At 63.9% G+C, this 20,445-nt stretch overlaps 3 protein-coding genes across 5 annotated transcripts; 2 read left to right on the top strand and 1 right to left on the bottom strand.

Annotated features, from left to right (window-relative positions):
* The first annotated feature begins 670 nt into the window (after positions 1–670).
* On the top strand, positions 671–2,945 carry SOCS3 (suppressor of cytokine signaling 3). Its single transcript, XM_030461911.1, has 2 exons — positions 671–751; positions 1,068–2,945. Exon 2 carries the CDS (start codon positions 1,133–1,135, stop codon positions 1,760–1,762), a length of 630 nt encoding a protein of 209 aa, XP_030317771.1. The 5' UTR covers positions 671–751; positions 1,068–1,132; the 3' UTR covers positions 1,763–2,945.
* An 11,982-nt stretch (positions 2,946–14,927) lies between these two features.
* On the top strand, positions 14,928–17,565 carry LOC103529287 (probable low-specificity L-threonine aldolase 2). The gene is given in 10 exon segments (XM_030461869.1): positions 14,928–15,072; positions 15,243–15,343; positions 15,599–15,687; positions 15,975–16,160; positions 16,346–16,399; positions 16,401–16,487; positions 16,642–16,676; positions 16,678–16,832; positions 17,173–17,346; positions 17,349–17,565. Coding segments are annotated over 10 exon segments (1,092 nt in total). The 5' UTR covers positions 14,928–15,022; the 3' UTR covers positions 17,510–17,565.
* A 326-nt stretch (positions 17,566–17,891) lies between these two features.
* On the bottom strand, positions 17,892–20,419 carry AFMID (arylformamidase). 3 transcript variants are annotated; one of them, XM_030461788.1, is made up of 11 exons: positions 20,279–20,419; positions 20,104–20,194; positions 19,884–19,988; positions 19,761–19,809; positions 19,522–19,607; positions 19,374–19,446; positions 19,022–19,119; positions 18,735–18,813; positions 18,518–18,653; positions 18,249–18,370; positions 17,892–18,093 (listed from the first exon to the last, which is right to left on the bottom strand). In XM_030461788.1, exons 1-11 carry the CDS (start codon positions 20,342–20,344, stop codon positions 18,090–18,092), a joined length of 909 nt encoding a protein of 302 aa, XP_030317648.1. In that variant the 5' UTR covers positions 20,345–20,419; the 3' UTR covers positions 17,892–18,089. The 3 variants fall into 3 exon arrangements, with proteins under 3 accessions (XP_030317648.1, XP_030317647.1, XP_030317649.1); XM_030461787.1 differs by having other exon boundaries at positions 18,249–18,353; XM_030461789.1 differs by lacking the exon at positions 18,518–18,653 and having other exon boundaries at positions 18,249–18,353.
* Between the last annotated feature and the right edge of the window lie 26 nt (positions 20,420–20,445).

The raw sequence follows: 20,445 nt of genomic DNA, 5'->3' as shown, positions 1-20,445 counted from the left end.
CGCCGCCCTCGTGAGACGTGGCCTCGGTCTGGCGGGTGCTGCTCCGACGCCCCCAGGACCCCTCGGGAGAGGATTCGGCCCGCACGGCCCCAGATGTGAAGATCGGGGGCGAGGGGAGCGGGGGTTCCTCCCCACGGGTCTCCGGGGAGCGCAGCCGAGGCCGGCAGCACGTTGTGCTCCGGACAAAGGCCCCGGAGAGGGGGGGGACGCGGTTCCCCGCGGTATGGAGGCAGCCGCGTGCGCCGCGGGCCCCCCTCCCCAGCACAACCGCCTCGGGGGGGGAGCATCCCGCGTTCCTGGACCGATACCAGCGCCGGGGGGAGGGAGGGAGGGCTTCGCAACAGGGCATCCCCGGCCCCCAGCCATCACCCTCCGCGCGGGCAGGACCCTCACCCCGCTGAGGGTGTCCTGGGGCTGCCCTCGCCCCCGCACCCCGGCTCGGGGCAGCCCGGACCCGTCCCTCCCGGTGGGGCGGGGGGGCCGTGGCCGGGACTCTCCTCTTCTTAGAAGGAAAGAGCAGGGAGGGGTCGGCCGCGCTGCCCGGAATGGGCCGGCGGTGGCTGGCGGCGGGCCGGGCCGGGCGGGGCGGCGGGAGGGCGCCGGCAGCGTTACAAGAAGCCGCAGTTCCAGGAACAGGAGGGCGGGATCTGCGCCCGCTATAAGAGGCCTCACCGGGCGGCCCCGGCAGCTCCGACGCCGTGCACCAGCCCAGCCATCGCCGCCGAGACCGGCCCCGGCACCCGCGCCCCAGGTACCGAATGGGGCCTCGGAAGGGGGAGGCGGGGAGCAGATAGCTCGCCAGCGGGGATGCCGGGATCCCCCAGGAGGGTGATAGCCCGGGAGGAGGGGTACCGGGGGCCCTGGGAGGGAGATAGCTGAGGGCCAGCGGTGCCCCCCAGCGAGGACATATCCGGGCTCGGCAATTACCGTTGCTCCCTGGGCAAGGGGATATCCTGGGACTGTAGATGCCGGGGCGCTGGGAGGGCAACCGCTGAGTACCGGGAATGCCGGTGCTTCCGGGGAGGGAGAGCCGGGGGTGCTGTGTCTCACCGCCGTCTCTCCTGCAGGTGATGGTGTAGCAGCCGCTGCTGCCGGCAGCAGCCCCCCGAGCGCGAAGCTGGCTCCCTGCGCCATGGTCACCCACAGCAAGTTCCCCGCCACCGGGATGAGCCGCCCCCTCGACACCAGCCTGCGCCTCAAGACGTTCAGCTCCAAGAGCGAGTACCAGCTGGTGGTGAACACCGTGCGCAAGCTGCAGGAGAGCGGCTTCTACTGGAGCACGGTGACGGGCGGCGAGGCCAACCTGCTGCTGAGCGCTGAGCCCGCCGGCACCTTCCTCATCAGGGACAGCTCGGACCAGCGGCACTTCTTCACCCTTAGCGTCAAGACGGAGTCGGGCACCAAGAACCTTCGCATCCAGTGCGAGGGCGGCAGCTTCTCCCTGCAGAGTGACCCTCGCAGCAGCCAGCCCATGCCCCGCTTCGACTGCGTGCTCAAACTGGTACATCACTACATGCCACCCACGCCTTGCGCAGTGCCCGAGCAGTCGGGGGCGGCCCTGCACCCCAAGCGCACCTACTACATCTACTCGGGTGGTGAGAAGATCCCTCTGGTGCTGAGCCGCCCACTTTCCTCCAGCGTCTCCACCCTGCAGCACCTCTGCCGCAAGACTGTCAACGGGCACCTGGACTCCTACGAGAAGATGACTCAGCTGCCGGCTCCCATCAAGGAGTTCCTGGACCAGTACGATGCCCCCCTCTAAGGGGCCGGCAGAGCGAGGTTACATGCTACAAGCACAAGAGCAGGGGGCAGTCACAAGGCTCCTCCGGCATGGGGACTCGTGGGGCTCGCTGAGCTTCTCCCTCTGGGAAGGAGAGGAGGGAGACTGGGATGAGCCACGGTGGGCCTCGGTGTGATGGGGGAAGGTGGCCCTTTGTGTGGTGGGGGACTCCCCGCAAGGAAGAGTGACCCCCCCCTCTGCAAGGAAGGAGCCTGCTCCAGTCAGACTGTGGATGTTACAGTGTGCCCAGCATGGTGGCCACCCCTTTGTGTCCAGGAGAAGCCCGTCGGCAAAGCCAGGACAGCACCCACAGCATGGGGGCACATGAACCCCAACAGCCACATCCCCACAGCCAGAGTGGGACTGCTCCTGGGGGGTCCTGATGAGAAGCTCCTTGTGCCACGGGAGAATGAAAACGCTGAGTCCAGTAGTGCCTGATCACTTTTCCTCGGTTTTAAGGGGAAAGTGTTTTTTGCCCGTACTGTACTTTACCTCTTGCTGCCTCCTTGTGGGTGAAAGCTCCTTTCACACCAGGCCCCAGGCTTGGAGGTCGCTGCCTTTTTCCCCTCGGTGCCATTTTCCCGGGGGATTAAGCCTTAATCTTCTCCCAGCCCCATGATCTGGGTTACTGCACATCATTTGGTAACACTGCACGGTGACAGTCCCGGTGACGTGCCGCCAAGCCAGAGGGGAAGCAGCATGTCCTGGCACTGTAGAGCCCCTTGTGACCACAACTGTGAGGAGCACCCCGGGGACCTGGTGCTGCCACTGGACTGTACTCCCCAGTGTCACACCCCACCTCTGCCCAGCCACTCCCCGCAGACCCTGGCCACGCTGCTCTGTGGGGCACCGATTCCCGCAGGAACGCAGCCAGAGGATCCCCATTGTCTCATGAGCGCTTTTCTGTGTCTGCCTGGAGAAGCAGTTGGGTTTTCCTGTTTTTTTTTTTTTTTTTTTAAACCAAAGGGATGTTTACAGGCCAATGTGAATCACTGTCTTTTATAAAGATTCCATCTTCACCTTCAGCCTCGAGGGCTGAGCAAAACCATGCTTGAAAATTCAACCAAAACAAAACTCAGATGAAACTTTGCACATATTTATATTTATATTCAGAAAGGAAATGTTTCCATAATTTATAATAAAGAGCACTATTTTTTAATGAAAACATCACAGGTCTGGTTTGTTTCTGCCCCCGCAATCCCAAGGCTGCTTGGGCTCCCCAGCATGAGGCACATCCCTCCACAGCTACTGCCCTTGCCACAATGCTGACACCAGGATGGTGTTTACACCACATAAGCGCTGGTTTCCTGGAGCTGATCTCCGTGCCGGGGTGATTCCACTGCCCTGACTCACAGCCTGACGTGTGTAAGTGCTGCCCCAGGGCTTAGGTATGTCTGAGCCTCACCAGGCTCCATGGGGATGGGACCCGCTCCAGGCATGTGGGCCACAGGACATGGCCTGTCACCCTGGGCAAGGAGCCAAGTCAGTGTCCAAGGCTGGCCAGTGGCACAGCTCCAAGAAGTGCTTGTGCCATGCCATGCCATGCTCTGCAGCCGGCCTGGCCTGCCCCCAGCCCAGGTTTGAGAGGGAAAGGTGGAGGTGGTGGGAAAAGGGTTTCTGAGACTTCTGCCACAAGTGCAATTGGCGCAGGGCAGGGGGGTATGCAAGGAGGCTGGGGTCCTGCTCTCTCTGCTTGCACAGAGTTGAAAACTGGCCCCAAAGCCATGGGGGATGCCCAGTTGGAGAGCTGCATCCTGGGGATGTGAGGGAAACTCCTGGACGGTCCAGCTCCCCACAGAGCACCTGCAGCACCTGCAGCCCCCCAGCACGGGCCTCATGCACCGTGGTGCTGCCCAGGGAACCCCAACTTCTGGGAAGAGGGTTTCCTTAGGAACTGTCCCAGAGCAGAGGGGTGGCAGATGTGCCCGTTTGGGCCGCAGGCATGCCATGGTCCCAGTGACTATTTTGGTGCTGCTCCCTGGGGCCGTGGCTTGCCGGCTGCCAGGAAGCACCGTGGCCTGCCCAGGCACCCGCCGGCGCTATGTGAGGAATGTCCACGCGCACAGGTGGCCGCCCGCCAGGCCCTGCCGAGGCACATCCTGACATCAGGGCTCCCGGCAGCGCTGGTGACACACAGCCCCACACCACAAATCGGGTGGGAGCAGCGCCATGGGGCAGAGCAGACCCTGGCCAGTGGGGAGCATCACCCCCATAGCACCGGGAAGGGACCTGGAGCATCACAGATCTGGGGCATATGGTGGCACAAAGGAGATGGGACATCTAAATACCCCCAGTCCCCCTGCAGAGTGAGGGGGTCCCAGCACCACGTGGTGGGGCAGAGGAAGGAGGCTACGTGCAGCAGCCCTGCCCAAACCCCCCAGCCAGACCCCGGCCCTGCCAGGACAGCCCCAGATTTGCTGCTTCCCAGAAGGGCTCTGGAGTTCAGGGGCCTCTTCCCTCCTGCTCCACTGTGGTGGTGCCATGACCCAGATCTGAGAGTCGGGAAGCTCCACCAGCTCCATGGGTTTCTTGGAATAAACCCAGCCTTATGGCAGTGGTGACGCAGTTGCCAACGGGCAAATCCCTGCCGAAGTTTTCTCAAACCTCTCACCTTCTCCAGTGCAGCCAAGTGGACTTGGCCCCGTGTTTCGCAAGCGGCTATCGAGCATGTCACAGGCAGACAGTTCCCCTCTGCCCGGGACCAGGCCCAGCTGAGCTGGATGGGGAATTGGACCCTTTTGCTGCATGGTAGTGCCAGGATCTGGATAGGAAATGGAACAGGACTGGAGGGGGTCACAGTAGAGGCGGCCCTGCGGTTGCCTCTCTCCATCTCTCCTGGGGCCAGGCACCATCTGGAGCAGCGGGGCCGAGCAGGGGACACCACTTCCCACTGTGCCACCGGTTACTGGCATAAGAAGGAAGTGTCTGCTGGAATGGAACCCGAACCCTGCGGGGTCAGGGAGTGCGGGGTCAGAGTGTGTGGCAGCACAAGTAGCCGTTGGGGCAGCAGACGCAGGCTCAGAGATCGCCACATACACCCCAACTTCATGGCACAGCCCTCCTGCACTTCCTCCTGCCTCAGCTCCGCAGTGCCAGAACATTCCCACATCCACCGCCTCCTTTCCCAGTAGGATGCAGGAAAGGGCTGTGCAGCAGCTGGGGACTTACTGTAAATGTCACCACCTGCTCCTTACATGGCAATTCCTCGGCAGGCTAGGGCCACAGGGACAGCTGGGAACAGGGACACAGACATCTGCTCCCCACGTGCTGCTGGGAAGCAGGAGCTCGGGCTGTGGCACAGTCCCGGGGCTGGTGCTGGCTGCCCCGGCTGCAGGCTCAGGATGGGTGATGGCCCCAAGGTGAGGCATGAGACTCCTGGCCCTGGCATGGGCTCAGGCAGCAGAGTCCCATCCTATCACTGGCACAGAGGAGGCAGAGCCTTGGCAGCTGGGGGAGCTGCAGGGGCTGCACCAAGCCCCTTTGTCCCATGCCAGGTTTGTCCCCCAGATGTCCCCAGCCTGGGCAGGGCTGCGAGCTGGCAGAGAGTGCCCAGGCCAGGGTGTATTTTGGGATGGAGACGAACCTTGTGTACATCCCCATGGAAACTCCACTCTGTTGCTGCTGCTCATCCAGTCAGACATGCGGCCAGCTCAGAGGGAGCCAGCAGCTGCAGATTCCTCACTCCTTCCATCAGCAGCTCTGTGGAGCTGTGCTGACCCGGCCCCCCCAGCAGACACATCCACCAGCTCACCACTCCCCTTCATCTACTGGCCCAGGGGTTCTGCTGTCCCACAACTTTGAGAGACACGGGCCCTTCACCCACCCCACGGGACCCTCCCCTCTTCCACCACCCTGCAGCCCCCTCTGACTCCTGCCCACCCCAGCTCATGCCTGGGGCTTGGTCCTGCACCCCACGGTCACCAGCCACAGCACAGGGCAGAGCTCTTGCTGCCCACGCAAAGGCGTTCAGAGAGGAAAACCCCCCCGGAAAGTTTCCACAACCCGGGAGGAAGTTTTCATCCCGGCAGCGGCAGCTGGAGCCCGATGAAAATCTTGACATTTCAGAGGAAGGTTTCAAACAAAGCAGCGTTGCTGTGGTGATGGCAGCCGCATTCCCCCCCCCTACGCCCAGTCCCACACTGGGGACAGGCCAGGGTGGAGGGGGCAGGACCCTAGCACTGGCAGGGGGGGCAGTGGGCTTTGTCCTGCAGCCCCTGCTCTACTCCTGCACTGGGCCAAGGATCCCGCTGCACCATCCCCAGGAGGGCTGTGCCAGGGCAGGAGGGTGCCAGCAGAGGGGAAGAGCCTGTATGGTGCCCTCCCGGGGGTGAGCCTCCTCCCACTCCCCAACCAGAGACCCCAGGCTTGCACTGGCTTTGCACCTGAATCCACAGGGAGCAGCAAGGCACTGGTGGCCAGCAGTGGCCTGCTGGGGATGAGCACACTGATGGCACGGCACGGCACGACACGACATGGGAGGTCCCTGTGGGTGCTCTAGGCAGGCTGCCAGATGCCTTGGGTGTGTTTGCCCAGCACATTGCAGAGTCCTGGGATGACCCTGGCAGAGCAGCCATGGGCAGGTGCCAAACCCCAGCCCGGAGCATCCCTTGGCCTTGCCTCAGCCCTGGCCTCAGCCCCAGTGCAGCAGCAGGCAGTGGCGATGCCACACACGCAGCTGGGGTTGGGACTTCAGGATGTGGGACCCTGTGTCTGGGGGGACAGTGCTGCTGCTCCCAGCACTGCATCCTCCACACCAGTGCACGATGCTGAGGGGCTCAAAGGTCCCTACAGCTGTGTGGGCTGTGTCCATGCCCTGGGTTCCCAGGCCCATCAGCAGATCAGCTCCAGGGCCATGGGCAGAGGTGGCACTGAACAGGGTGAGGACAGGGCATGCAGCTGGCAGAGGGTACAGATGGAGCAGAGGTTTCCTACAAGGACCCAAGGGCCCCATCTCAGCATTTGACAAGTGGGAATGGGAACAGTTTACTGTAATTCCAGCTATTACATTGTTCATCCTTGGCAGCTGACACCAGTTGGTGTCCAGCACCATGGGATCACAATAAGCCACCTGGCACACAGGCTTGGCAGCATGCAGTGCCATGGGCAGCGGGCCAAGGCAGGGCAGTAAAGGGCTGCAGAGCAAGGTGTGAGGTACGATAAGGGCCCGCCCTGGGAGTTCCTGTCAGTGGCATGGTCCTGGCATGCAGGTGCCAGCCAGGAGGGTCCCAGTGCCATGAGGCACCTGCTGAGCCCAAAAGACCAAGCACCCCCAGCCCTGTGGCTCTGGGGAGGGGAGCTGCTGCCTGGTAGAGGGCTGGCAGCCTCTGTGTCATGACAGTCCCTGCACCAAGACAGCCCCTGTGCTACGGCAGTCCCTGTGCCTGCAGAGCCTTGCCAGGACATTGAGTGGGAGCTGCTGGTGCAGGATGCTCCCTCCAAGCAGTGGTAGGGAGGTCTTGGACCAGGTATGTGCCAGCAGGTCAGAGGCTATGCCTCCACCCTCTCCTGGCACAGGAGTGGGCTCAGGTAAGAGGCAGAGACTGCACTCGAGGGTCTGTGACCCCCAGAGACCCTGGGGACATGAGGCCCCTCTGAAGAAACCCCTCCCCAGCCTCTGTTCTCCCAGTGTTGCTTCCAGATGGGTTCTGCCCTGCACTCTCCTTCCCAGCACTGCCCACCCTGCCCCAGCTGCCACATCTGCCTGGTGGTCTCCACAGGGTGGTCCCCGCTGGTGACCGGGGCCGCATGGGAGCAGGGGACAGTTGGCACCCAAGGGACAGGAGCGTGAGCCCTGCTGAATCATCACTTTACTGTTCTCGTTTTTCCATGCTGCTGTTGTGCAGTTTGCTGGAAGCCAGCTAAGAGCCATGACTAATCTGTTCTCAAAACAAGCACAAAGAGAGCCCGGAGGTTTGTGCAAGCCCCGCAGGGAGGGGGGTTGAATCGAGGCTGGGGCTTGGGGATGCAGCAGCTGGGAGCAGCTGGTAATGCCCAGAGGAGCAGCCCAGCCCCAGGGCAGCCCTTTCGGCAGGACAGGTGGAGTGAGGGGGGGGACAGCCACGACCCCCGTCCCGTCCATCCTTCCTCCCATCCCCTCGGTGCAGCCAAGCCATGCAGGGCCGAGGTGCAGGCAGTGGGAGTGGGGTGCAGCAGGCAGAGCAGTCAAGGGCTGGGAAACATATGTGCAGCCTCAGGATCGGTCTCCTTTCCACCCTTCCCTACCCCCCCTTCATTCCAGCTCCACAGGGAAGCCGCTGGCCGGGGAAGGAAGCGCCGAGCTGGCTCTGGCCGGACCCGGGCCCCATCGATCTGCCGTTGTTAGCACCAGGGCTGCTGTGGGGAACGTGGGTATGGCCCAGGGTGTCGGTTCTGCCCGCGGCGCCGCCGACTCAGTCCCCGCCACCCCCTCGGCTCGCCAGACACCCCCGGCTGTGGCGCTGCCCGAGGGCTCGGGGTGGACCCGTGACCCCCCGAGGTTGCCGACGATGGGGATGGCACCACGGCTCTCGGTGCCCCTTTAGGTTTAGACGGTTTTACTGGTGAGGCAAAGTCATCGCTTCCAGCGGAGGATGAATCACCCCTGTCAGGAATTCTGCCCGGGGAGGTTTCTGTAAGAGCTGGAATTTCGACACTGGCCACCGTGCCCTCCCGGCTCCCTCCTCCTTGCACAACCTCCCACCAGGGTTCCTGTTCCCAGCCTCAGCACTGTCCTGGGGTGCAGCCATGGGCACCCCACGGGGAGGGTCCCTGCCGACGGCCAGGAGCGCAGCCCTGGCAGCCCCTGGGGCCGCCGAGGGGGCTGGAATGGGCCTCTTCCCTTTGCCCCAACCCCCGTGAGCACTGGGGACACCCCAGGATGTCGGGGGGTGCCAGGGCGTGGAGGCGAGTGGCCATGGACAGAGGGCAAACCCCCGCAAGCACCCACACACTCCCCGCAGCCTTCCCCGTGCCATCCTGCTGCGGGTCCCTGCGGGGGAACATTGCGGGCCTGGAGGGAACCACTGAGGCCAGGCTGCGGCTGGAGGGAAGCAGGGAGGGGCCTGGGGGGCTTTCCTGGAGGAGCCCGGGGCTGGGGTTTCTCTCGGCTTTTATATGCAGCAGAAACTCTCTTTCTGAGTGAGAGACGGGGAGTTTCTTGATAAAGGGGAAAGCACACTCAGAGCAGGAACTGAAATGCTACCTTTGAGGCTGGCATGTGGCTCTTCCCTCCATCAGCGCCCTCCGCAGCCTCCCCTCTCCCAGGGCAGCTTCGCTCTGAGGGGACTGTGGGAGGGGGGGCTGCCCCTGCCCCATCACCAGAAAACATGCCCGAGCTCTCTCCAGCATTCCGGCGCGGCCCTGCCAGCTCATGCTGGTCCCACATCCCCCTGCCATGGCCTGGGCAGAGCCTCAGCCCCACCGACCGTCGCAGAGCCTGGACCAGAGGGCAGGACAGCCGGTTCCCAGGCAGGATGTGACATTTTTCTGTGTGAATCTCCCCTGTGCCCCGCTCCCCGTACCAGTGGCAACCAGGCACGTCTGCTGCCGGCACCTCCAGTGCCACGGGACACAGTGCCGGCCCCGCCACCGCAGCACCGCTTCCCGGCAGTGGCCGGCAGCCGGGTGGTTGCCACCAGATGCCATGTGGTAGCCACCAGCCACAGCTGCATGACGGTTCCCAGAGGGCTGGGTGATTTGCCTGCCCTGCTTTGCATGCCCGAGGTTCCCCTGGGTGTGGGGCATGCGTGGGGTGGGGGGCACAGGCTCAGCCCCCACTCCAAAGCAGGGCATGCAGGGTGGCAGAGCCGGCTGAACCCTCAGCAGCCCCCCTGGGTCTGGGGGAGGGGAGGTAGGGACGGATCAGGATATGGCAGGACGTTGGCGGGGGGAAGCTGCTTTATTTTGCTTTACGCTTTCTGCCATTCCTGGAAACAAACAGCTGGAGGGGCCGCTTCGACCTGCTGCTGGGAAGCAGCCACGGCCCCCTCAGACCCCTTGGCCCCTGCTCCTCTGTTCCATGCCTCGGGGCTGATTCCCACCCCTACCACCGAGGAACTGATCCTCACCCCAGGGTGCTTCCAGGGACCCGCCAGACCCGAAACTGCTCCCGAAAGCTGGAGGGACATTCATGCCTCAGTGCCACAGAACAACCCCAGCCCCCCAGGCTGGGACAGCCATGCTCAGCCCCTGTCCCCCTGCTCTGAGGCAGAGCAGCTCTGTCCCATCAAGCCCCACACGTTAGCACCAGGTTGATTTATAGAAATCAAATGTCTGGGGCTGCCAGTGCCTCCTGCCAAACCTCATTAATGGCTGGCCTGGGAGCAAGGCAAACAGCTCATGCAGCAACAAGGAAATCCTTGTTTAAGCATTTCTGGCCATACCGGCCCCTGCCCCTCACATCCCAGTGAGGAGGAGGTGCAGGCCACAAGCCTCAATCTGGCACCACCTTGGCAGCCATGACAAAGGGGTGCAATAGCGGGGCCTGCACTGGGAGGCAGCCTCTGGGATGGACTGTGTGCTGGGAGGGAGTGGGAACCCACAGGGACACGGTGAGGGGCAGAGCATTTCCATGCCATAGTGCTGGGGTCTGCCTCCTGGCAGACATGAGCAGCACTGGTTAACCCATGGGGACATGGGTAGACCAGGTACCAGAAAGGGTGACCCAGGGCTGGCATGGAAGGACAGGACCATTAAGCTGATGACTTCAGGCTTGGTGGCTCACTCCTGCCCCTCTTCCCAGGGCCACAGACAGACACCCTGAGTTATGCCGTGCCGTGGCGCAGAGCTCTGCCAGGGCTAACCAGACCCTGCCACCCTGTGCAGAGCAGCCTGGAAGGAGCTTTGGCACAGAGCTCCGGCAGGATCCTGACCACCCCTTGGTGCACCCTGCTCCCACCCAAACGGGTTCACCATACAAAGCTGTGACCTCGGAGCACACAGGGCTGCTGCCAGCCACAGAAGCTGACATAGTCATGGTGGGCACAGGGCACTGGCCCAGCCAGCCCATGGACCTGGCACCAGCAAGCTCTGGAGAAGTCTCAGCAACCTGCATCCGCCTGCCCCACGTGTGGCTCGGCATCTATTTCATCATCTGGAGAAAGGCATTTACTGCAAATAAACGGGCTAATTAATTCTCCTCAAAGACCTCTCAATTATTCATCTCGGGCCACAGAGAAAACAATTACAGCACTTACCTCAGCGCTGCCTTGGCCAGCACAGCAGCCAGAGTGCAGCCTGGTCTGGCACAGCTCTCAGCATGGAACCCTGGCCCCTGGTGCCAAGCCCACCCCAGCTCTGCCCACCTGGCAGGAGCAGCCCCACAGGGCTCCAGAGAAGAGCTGCCAACCCATCAGGGCACCCAGATCAGAACCATTGCTGGCATTTGTGCTCTCCCAGGGTGCCCCCAAGAGCTGCTCCCAGCACCGGGGCTCAGGAGTGTGGGCAGCTCCCCAGTCCCCTGCACTGCTGTGGCCACAGAGCATGTCCCATGGGTCTGCCCACCCACAGCTGAAGCTGCTGAGTCCTTGACCTAGAACATGACAGCTGTTTGCTATTTCTCACTGTGGTCTCCTCTCCTTGTCCTCACCATGCAGCTCAGTTGCCCTCCATACCTGCCCAGGGCCCCATGTCTTCATCCAGGGACACATACATACCCCTCCACAGGCACTCAGGGATACACATCTCTAGCCAGAAACCAGCAATTCCATGCAGGGACCCACACCTTGAAGTTGTGGATTGCCCCAGCCGTAGGTGCCTGCCACAAGCAGGGGCTCAGGTCACACACCCCACGAACCAGCTCCCAGCCCCATGCAAACATCCCTCCTGTTTGTCTGGGGAGAAACAAAACCCCCTCCCACCTTAGGGACTCGGGCCCCCCAGCTGTCCCTCTGCCCCACAGGCCCAGAACCAGGTTCCGAGGTCCCCCTTGGAGGGGTGCTTTTCTCCCAGGCCATTCTCCATCTCCACAGCACTTGGGATGCTCCTTCTGCACCGGGCACAGTGGGCTAGGCCGCTCTAGCATGGCCGTCCTGTCGCTCCATCTGGGACGCCCCTGGAAAGCGGGGACATCACTGACCCGGGGTGGGTGGTCACAGCTCCCTCTGCGGCTCCTCGGGGTGGATCCGACCCCGGGGGCCGGTCGCCCGGCAGAGCCGGACCGGGAAGGGTTAAGGGCGGCCCGCGCCCCCCCGGCAGCTGAGGGGCGGTCCTGTCGGGAAGCCGGGATTTCTGCGGTGGTTTTACTGGAAAAGTTGTTGCCGGCGGAGGGAGGGGTCACCCGAGCAGCCCCGGCAGGTTGGGGACTGGGGAAACGGTCTGCACCCCACCTCCCGCCAGCCCCGGGAACCCGGGAACCGGACCATCCACCGGGCACCGGCTTCAGGTTCTGGGCTCCTTGTTGGCCCACCGAACTCTGCCTGTACGGCCGGGACGTGGCACACGGCCGGCACCGGCTGCTAGCCAAAGGCTTCCCCGGCACTCCTGGTGCAAGCCCTGCCCGTGGCTCCCACAACATGGACCCACCGGTCACCCCCGGGACAGGGGGGCTCTGCTCACCCTCTCCATGGGGAACAGCCAGCCCCAGACTACAATGTCTGCCATCGCAGAACCTCGCATGACGCTGATGGCCACACCAGCCTCCTCTGAACAGTCCCACCCCACTGGGCTAGGGTGACAGTCCCGGCGGGTGGCTCCCAGCAGGGCCATTCAGGGGTTTGTTCAGGGTTCAGGCTCGTTCAGAAACCGTGTTGTATGAGCTGCCAGTATGTGCCCCAACTACACTACAGCAGGACAGATGCGGGCTGGACCAATAGAGCCAGCAGCACCCGTCCGTCGGTGCCACCTCCAGCTCCAGCACAGGCTGGCTCTGGCCATGGCATGGCTCAGCATGGCATGGTGTAGCCCTGGCTGTGCCCCCGACAGGCTGAGCCAGGAGCTCTGGCACATCCTGCTGATTCCAGGCATCGCTCCATGGTTCCCGACAGTAGGAAATCACTTGGCTCCATTGCTCCATCCCCTCGAGGATGATTGATGGTGGCTCTCCCCTGCCTGGGCAGGAGTGGGCCCCTCCATGCCCGCCAGCCTCGGCCTGCAGGACAAGCTATGGCAGGGCAGGCAGGGCAGGCAGCGGGGCCAATGCAGTAGCCAAGCCCTGTTACCAGCCCCAGTCACCCAGCACAGGACACTCACGACACTGCTTGTGCCACCATCAGCCCTGTGCCCCCCTGAGCACCCGCAGAGGGGACACATGTGGGGGCCAGCCCCAGGGCCGGGGGGCCAGGGCAAGGGGAGCCCGGACGGCTCCGGGAATTGCCACGGCAGCTGCCAGGCCTGTGGCAGGGAGGGCGGGTGGGGAAACACGATCCTCCCCAGCGGGACCCGGGCTCTATTCCCCCAGCCAGGCCTTGGCTGCTAATTTTAGCCCTGGGGAGGCACCGATGGAGCACGAGCTCAGCCCACCGCAGTGACACCTTCAGAGGAGCTGGAAGCAGCTGGCAGGTGGTGGCCGCTGGGGCCATGGCACAGCCCAGCCCCAGGTGAGCCCCCCAGCTGCTGGCTGAGCCCCCCCATCTCTGGTTGAGCCCCCACTGAGCCGCCGGCTGGGTGCCAGCGCTGCCCTCCCTCTGCCCACACGCCTGTGGCCTTGGCTCAGCCAGACCCACATGTGGCCACAACCCTGCTGAGGCACTGGCACCACCGAGATCCCACCAGTCCCTGTGCAGTCAGGGGGGCTCGCTGGGTGCTGGCACTGGGGGCAGACCCTGAGGCAGGTCCCAGCCCAGAGCCCTGGGGACGGTGTGGGGCTGGCAGGACGTGGGGCTCCACAGCAAAGGCTCTGCCATGCTCCAGGGTCATGTAGAGGATGTGGCTACCTCCCTGTGACAGAGCCCCCCCATGAGGCTGCAGACCTCAGGCCCTGCCCAGGCTGATGGGGGGTGCTTTGCAGAGCTCAGAGCCAGCCCCTTGTGTCCCCAAAACCAGTGCTTGCAGGGGCTGAGCCCAGAGCACGTTCAGGACAGGTGCTGTCACCCTGCCGGGAGCAGGAGGGCAATCCGCTGGAGAGGCCACGACCGAGGGAGCTGAGCCTTCTCGAGGGAGTGGAGAAAGCGGGTCTGGAGGTGCCCTGGGCAGCTGCCCCAAGCACATAGCAGGGTCCCCAGCCCAGGGCCCCACGGCTGCGCTTCCCCCCCAGCCCTTCACCTGCAGCAGGGACAGGCTGCCCAGCGCTTACTGGAAGAGGAAGCTGCTGGGAAGGCAGCGTGTGCAGCGGGGCAGCTTTGGGGGGAGAGGAGCAGCTCGGCAAAGCAGAGCTCGGCTGTCCCTGTGCTCCCAGGTCCAGGGCCAGTAACGGGAAGCGTCTGCTCTCAGTGACGGTAAATCAGATCGGGGAGATTAGAGGCCTTTTTGCCTAATCACGAGCAGCTTGAAGTTGGAGGACAAGTTCCTGGAACAAAGAGGAAATGGAGGCAGTAAATAAAGAAAAACTGTTAACATGTGGCCCTGCGTGTGAAAAACGTCTCCATGAAGGAGTGTTTATGGCTCTGTCATCTGTGGGGCTGACAGCCCGGGCTGCTGTGGTGATGAGGCCCATGTGCAGGGGCAGTCATGAGGGGTCTAGTTTGGGGAGAGCCATTGGGGGTCCAGGGCTGTGTGGTGGCACGTGGCCTCTTGGAGGGATGAAAGTGGCAGGAGCATGGTAGGGGACACAGTGCAGGCAGCTGGACTGGGGCTGTTGGGGGCCAGCAGGAGCACAGCACATGCACCAGAGGGGCAGCAGGTGGTCCCGACGGGACACTCGAACCCACCCATGTCTCTTAGCACCTCTGCCTGCCCTACACCATGGCTCTGTGTCTCGGGGGCACATCCATTGCAGGACAGAGGAGAGGACTGGAGGGATGAAGGGATGGCGAATGGGTGGGTGGAGGAGTGGGAGCATGGAGGGATGGAGAGGTGGGGGGGCTCTACAGGGCCCGGACGCTCCCGCTGCCCCGTGTCCGCCGCCCCTGCGTGTCTTGCAGCCCATGGTCACGGGTCCCAGATCCGGACGACGACGGGAGCCCGGTGGCTGGGTCCGCTCGGGAGATCCCGCCCCCGCCCGGGAATCCTTGCGGCGGGGCGGTCCCGGCCACGCAGGCGGTGCTGCGGGACGGCCGACTACCGGCGGCGGGGGCCGGGAATGGGGGGGTGCAGCCACGGGGTTCCCTCCGCCCCCCGCCCTGTATCGTCGACCTGCGGAGCGACACGGTGACCGGGCCCTGCGCGGAGATGCGCCGCGCCATGGCCCGCGCCACCATGGGAGTCGACGACTACGGGGAGTACCCGGCGGTCAACGGCGGGCGGCGGATATGGGACCCCCGTGGAGCCCCTGCCTGCAGCCCCCAGCCAGGGGGGCAGCCGGAGTGGGGAGCCCAGAGTAGGGCTGCGGATGACAGCCCAGACCTGGGGGGCTCCTGGCCGTTCCCTTGCGTCCACTCAGGGCTCGCAGACGCCCTAAGTACCCCTCGTTACAGCGCTTGGCCGCGGGGATCTTGGGGATGGAGGAGGCGCTTTTTCTGCCCACGGCCACGATGGCGAACCTCATGGCCAGTGAGTGTCGGGGGCTGCCCCAGCCCTTCACGACCCCCGGGGTGGCCAGGTCACCAGCAAGGGGGGCAGTTCGTGCCGCCTGCCTACTGAAGGTGCGGCGGGTGAGGACGGCCCCGCTCCTCCCCGGGGTCCCCAAGTGAGCTGTGCTGCTGCTCAGGACGTGCCCGGGGAGTTACAGGAGAGAGCTGCGCTCATCTGTCCTCCGGTTGGGGGCTGCCCGCCGCCCCCCTCCCTGACGGCCCCTGTCCCCCCTAGTGATGTGCCACTGCCAGCGCAGGGGGGCTCAGCTGCTCCTGGGCCGGGACGCCCACCTGCAACTCTTCGAGTACGGCGGGGCTGCGCAGGTGGGTGCTGCGGGTCGGGGGGACTCTGGGCCGGGCTGGCGGGTCCCGGCGAGCCTGATGGCACCGGCAGCACGGGGCGGGGGGGGCATGAGGACGGCCGGCTGCTGCCCTCCGCTGGCAGCAGCAGCAGCCCCCGACTGCCCCGAGGGATGCCCCGAGGCCGGGGCAGGAGTGGGAGCTGGCATAGCTGGTGTGGGGCAGGAGGGGATGGAGGGGCAGAGGGCTGGCACCCACACATAATGCCGCTGTCCCCCATCAGCTCTGTTCTCTGCCCTGCCCGAGCATAGGTCGCTGGTGTCCACTCCCAGTCACTGCCAGACCTGCCAGATGGCACTTTCGACTTGGACCAGCTGGAGCTGACTGTCCGCCAGGCCCACGGCAGCCGGCACCACCCACTCCCCGAGCTCTTGTGCCTGGAGAACACGCACAGCTCGGCGGGCAGACGGGTGCTGCCCCTCCCTTACCTCCAGCAGGTGGGAGCCCATAGCCCCTGGCTAGCAGCAGCCCCACCTGGGCCACTAGACCTAGCAGGATGGCACCACAGGGACGGTGGGGCCTTGCTGGGGAGCTCAGAGCATGGCTCACACTGGTGCTGGCTGCTTCACTGGGCTGGGTGACTCCAGGAGTCCCTCCCAGCCCATCTCCTGCGCCCCTCCAGGTCCAGGGGCTCACTGACCGCTATGGGCTGCGGGTGCACATGGATGGAGCATGGATGGCTGATGAATACGGCAGTGGCCCAGGGTGTGGAGCCAGCTCAGATCACCCAGCACTGCGACTCCATCTCCCTCTGCTTCTCCAAGGTGCACTGATGGAGGGTGGTTCCTGGGGGCCAGACAGGACCAACACAGGGCCTCCTGCTTGCTTGGAGGCATTGGGCTGAGGCTCTGCAGGCTGAGACATCCCTGCAAGGCAGCCCCTGGGGAAGCTGGGGTCACCCCTCTGGTGTCTCTGCAGGGTCTGGGTGCCCCGGCCGGTGCGGTGCTGGCTGGACTCGGGGTTTGTCGCCGAGGCCTGGTGTATGCGGAAGCTGATGGAGAGGGGGATGTGTCAGGCTGGGGAGCTGGCAGCCCCTGCCTGCCTTGGGCTGCAGCAGGCGGAGGCAATGCTGCACAGAGACCATGACAACGTCCGACACTTTGACAAAGGTATTGGGGTCCCTGGGCACACTGGGGGTACAGGCACACACTGCCTGATGCTGCTTGCTCCACCCTGCCCCACAGCTTGGTGTGGGCCCTACCCATCCAACCTCCCCCCAGGCTGGGCTCACTGCACCTCCTTGGGCAGCCATGCTGGGTCTCCGGCCAGGGAGGGTACTGCTGGGGTCCCTGTCTGGCTGGAGTGCAGGGACAATGCTTTGCCTTGAGTGCTGCACAGGAGGAGGGCAAAGGACCCCTCCTTCAGCCAAGACATCAGTGGGGTTTGGGCAGGCTCTGCTTCCAGGATGCCAGGCACTGAATTCCAGCCTAATGCCCCTGGCTCTTCCAGGCATCCAGGAATGGAACTCCCCCCTCTTCTCCATCAACCTGGTAGTGGTGGAGATGAACATCGTGATGGTGAGCTTCAGGGGGGGCTTGCCATCCCCCACAGAGCTCTGCAAGCACCTGCAGGCAGTGAGTGAGGAGGAGATGGCCGAGACCAGCCAGGCTGTCAGCATCCTGATGTTCCCTGGTTGGCACACACTGTGCATGCTGTCTGGCACCGTGATGTCTCGGTTCATGACACCAAGCTGGCAAAGAACAAGCTGGAGTTTGTGGCCAGGAAGTGCCAGGAGAAGCTGGCTCTGGGCTTGCACCCAACTCCTCTGAACACAGGGGAAGCCTGAGCACTTGTGCAAGCACACTGCAGGTAGGCAGATCCTGGGGGATGCTTAGGGCAAAAATAAACATGTTCGAGCAGTGGAGAGGTTGTGCAGGGTGTTTTCTCCCAAGTGCCCTCCCCTGACCTTGAAGCAGGGATTGGTGCAGCCCAGAGGTCCCCACTGAGGGACAAGTGCTCTTGAGGGCATGGAAGCCCCTGATGGTCTGTATCTGGCCAGGACTGTGTGAGGGGCACAATTCTGGCCTGGCCCAGGCTGTGCTCCCCACTGCCAGCAGGGAAGAGCCAGCAGGAGCTCCATGCGGGGACAGGAGATTCTCTGCAGCAGCTTTGTCCAGCTCACTGGCAGAGGACAGCTCCAGCTCCCCAGGAAGCAGCTACACCCAGGCAGCCGTTATTCCCATTTATTTTTTATTGGCAATAAGCTGTTTAAAGGAAACCGGGGAAGCAGACGTCATCACCTGGACACACAGACCCAGCTCCACGGGCCCGCTGCCCCAGCACCCCAGAGGCAACAGGACACCCCAGCAAAGGAACACCAGCCCCGGAGAGAACTTGCCATCAGTCTCTTGAAATCATGTTCAAAATCACCTGGGATGAGAAACCGAGCCCTGTGAGCAGTGCCTGGTCCTGCTCCTCTCTGCCCCTGGGGATGGCAGCCAGCCCCAAAGCCAGCCTGGTGTGCAGGGGACATTGGCCTCAGCACAGCCCTCAGAATGAAGTGAGGATGGGAGCTCTTCCCCTACCTGGGTGAGGATGTAGCTCTCCTCTGACAGCTTCTCGATGATGTCAAAGTGATCCACACCGGCGATGTCCAGCAGGGAGACAGACCAGCCAGCTGCACGCAGGGCCTGCGGAGCGAGTGGCACTGGCAGGAGGGACCTCAGACCCGTCTGCCCTGGACCCCGCAGATGGAATGGTGGCTTGGCAAGGGCATGTGTCGTCCCCTGATCAGAGCAGCAGAAATACTGCTCTGATATGGCACACGACTTGGGCAGGTGCTGCTAGGGCTTACTAGGCTGTACTCCTGTGACTGCCGGCGGAACTCCGGGGAGTCATGCTGGGCCACGGCCACCAGCACCTGGCAGGTGGCGACCGCAGGCGCTGGGGGGGCCAAGCACAGCATGGGGCTGTTCCTCTGGGCCACATCCCTGCAGGACACGTGATGGGGACAAAGCAGGCATCCCCTCCATGCCCTTTCCCAGCTACCACCCTGCATTGTACAGGCTCACCAGGTCATGCTCAGTGCATCGTTGACGTAGGTGTGCAGGATGGGCTCTAGGTCATACACCCCACTCACCAGCACAGCTCCTGTGGGCAGAGGCACCAGTGAGTGAGGCATTCCTTGCACCCCTGTGCCAGGGATCTCTCCTTGCACCTGCGTGGTGGGCTCAGGACCCACAACCCCCAGGGCTGCTTGTCCAGGATCCCAGAGCCCTGCATGGGTGGCAGATGGCCTTGTCCTGGGTGCAGACACCAGTTCTGCTTCAGCCCCTGTGTCTGGACTTGGTGGTGCTACCTTTGATGTTCGGTGTTATTCCATACTCCGTCCAGTCTGTGGACAACACCATGGCTGCCAAGTGGGCCCCTGCCGAGTGCCCACACAGGTAAATGCCCCTGCAGAGGAGGAACCATGAACCAGTGCAGGGACCAGCTGCACACACCACAGCCCAAACGTGGCAGCTTGGAGATGTTTCCTGGTCTGACTGACTGATGCCATGACAAGGGGCACCCAATGCCCAGTATGAGGTGATGAAATCTCTCACTGCAGCCACCCCCAACACAGCAGACCACCTTGGGAGTGACTCAGGCACAGTTTGCCCTGACAACAGCCACCACGGTGGGGACACTGGGGGTTGCACGTGGCCCACCTGGTGCTGGTGTATCGCTCTGCCAGGAAGGTCAGGCTGCGCCGCACCTGCTGCACCATGGCATCCATGTGGCCTGGGCAGAGGGGGCAGAGTCAGGCGGGTGCTGGGCCAGCTGGAGCAGCCACCACCTCTGCTGGGCAGCACCTACCTGCAGGAGCAATGTTGTAACCCACGGCCACCACCGCCACACCCCGTGACACCAGCGGGGGGGCTGCAAACCCGGCCTCGTCTTTACTAGGGGAGAAAGGAAGGTGGGAGGAAGGTAGTCCCCAGGGGCCTGTCAGACCCACAGCACCCCGGACCAGCCCGGGTGTGGGAGAGTGGAGCTGTGAAAAGTGGGTGGGGGTATCCCTGCCCCAGGACCCTTTCACCCAGTGCCCACCTCACCTCAGGCACTGCCAGTATCCCCCGTGGATGTACACCAGGAGCGGGTATGCTGCACAGCACAGTCCGGGATGAGCGGGGGTCCAGCCCCTGCTCACCCCCAACCCTCGCCCGCCCGGCACCTACTGCCAGAGGAGTCGTTTGGCAAATAGATGTCCAGCTGCTCCCGCACTCCGGCGCCGTAGGGGACGTGCAGTGAGGTCTGAACGCTGTCCCGGGCACGTCGGGTTCCTGAGGGAGAGACACAGCGCCTGGGGTCAGCCCCGGCTCCCAGCCCCGCTCCTGGCCCCCAGACCCCCTCCTGGCCCCCAGACCCCCTCCTGGCCCGCTTCCATCTGCTCCTCACCTGCCGCCGCGGCGGCGATGTGCGCCTCGATGATGGTGTCCGGGTCCAGGCGGGGGGACCAGCGGCTGGGCGAGTACTGATCCTCCAGTGCCTGCGAGGGGAAGGGGACAGGGGCGCGGGGGTCCGGGCAGAGCCTCTGGGCAGCAACAGCCACCCCCCACCCCGCGAGCCCTACCTGCGCGGACATATCCCGCCACTGCCCCGCGCTGCCGCCGGGACCGGCACCGGTCTCGACCCACATATCGGTTCCGATCGCGATTCCGATCCTCCGCGGTGGCACCGCGACCCCTGCCTGGGGGCGGGGCGGGACAGGGCGGGGCGGGACAGGGGCGGGGCAGGACG

Source organism: Calypte anna, chromosome 18, assembly GCF_003957555.1.
Source record: "Calypte anna isolate BGI_N300 chromosome 18, bCalAnn1_v1.p, whole genome shotgun sequence".
NCBI lineage: Eukaryota > Metazoa > Chordata > Aves > Apodiformes > Trochilidae > Calypte > Calypte anna.
This window is presented reverse-complemented; position numbering and strand designations above follow the sequence as displayed.

Coding starts and splice junctions, on each gene's coding strand:
- SOCS3 (XM_030461911.1), top strand. CDS start 1,133: ATGGTCACCCACAGCAAGTTCCCCGCCACCGGGATGAGCCGCCCCCTC.
- AFMID (XM_030461787.1), bottom strand. CDS start 20,344: ATGTGGGTCGAGACCGGTGCCGGTCCCGGCGGCAGCGCGGGGCAGTGG. Junction 19,810..19,883: donor GCCAAACGACTCCTCTGGCA/GTAGGTGCCGGG, acceptor TGTGCTGTGCAG/CATACCCGCTCCTGGTGTAC. Junction 19,447..19,521: donor TTACAACATTGCTCCTGCAG/GTAGGTGCTGCC, acceptor CCCTCTGCCCAG/GCCACATGGATGCCATGGTG.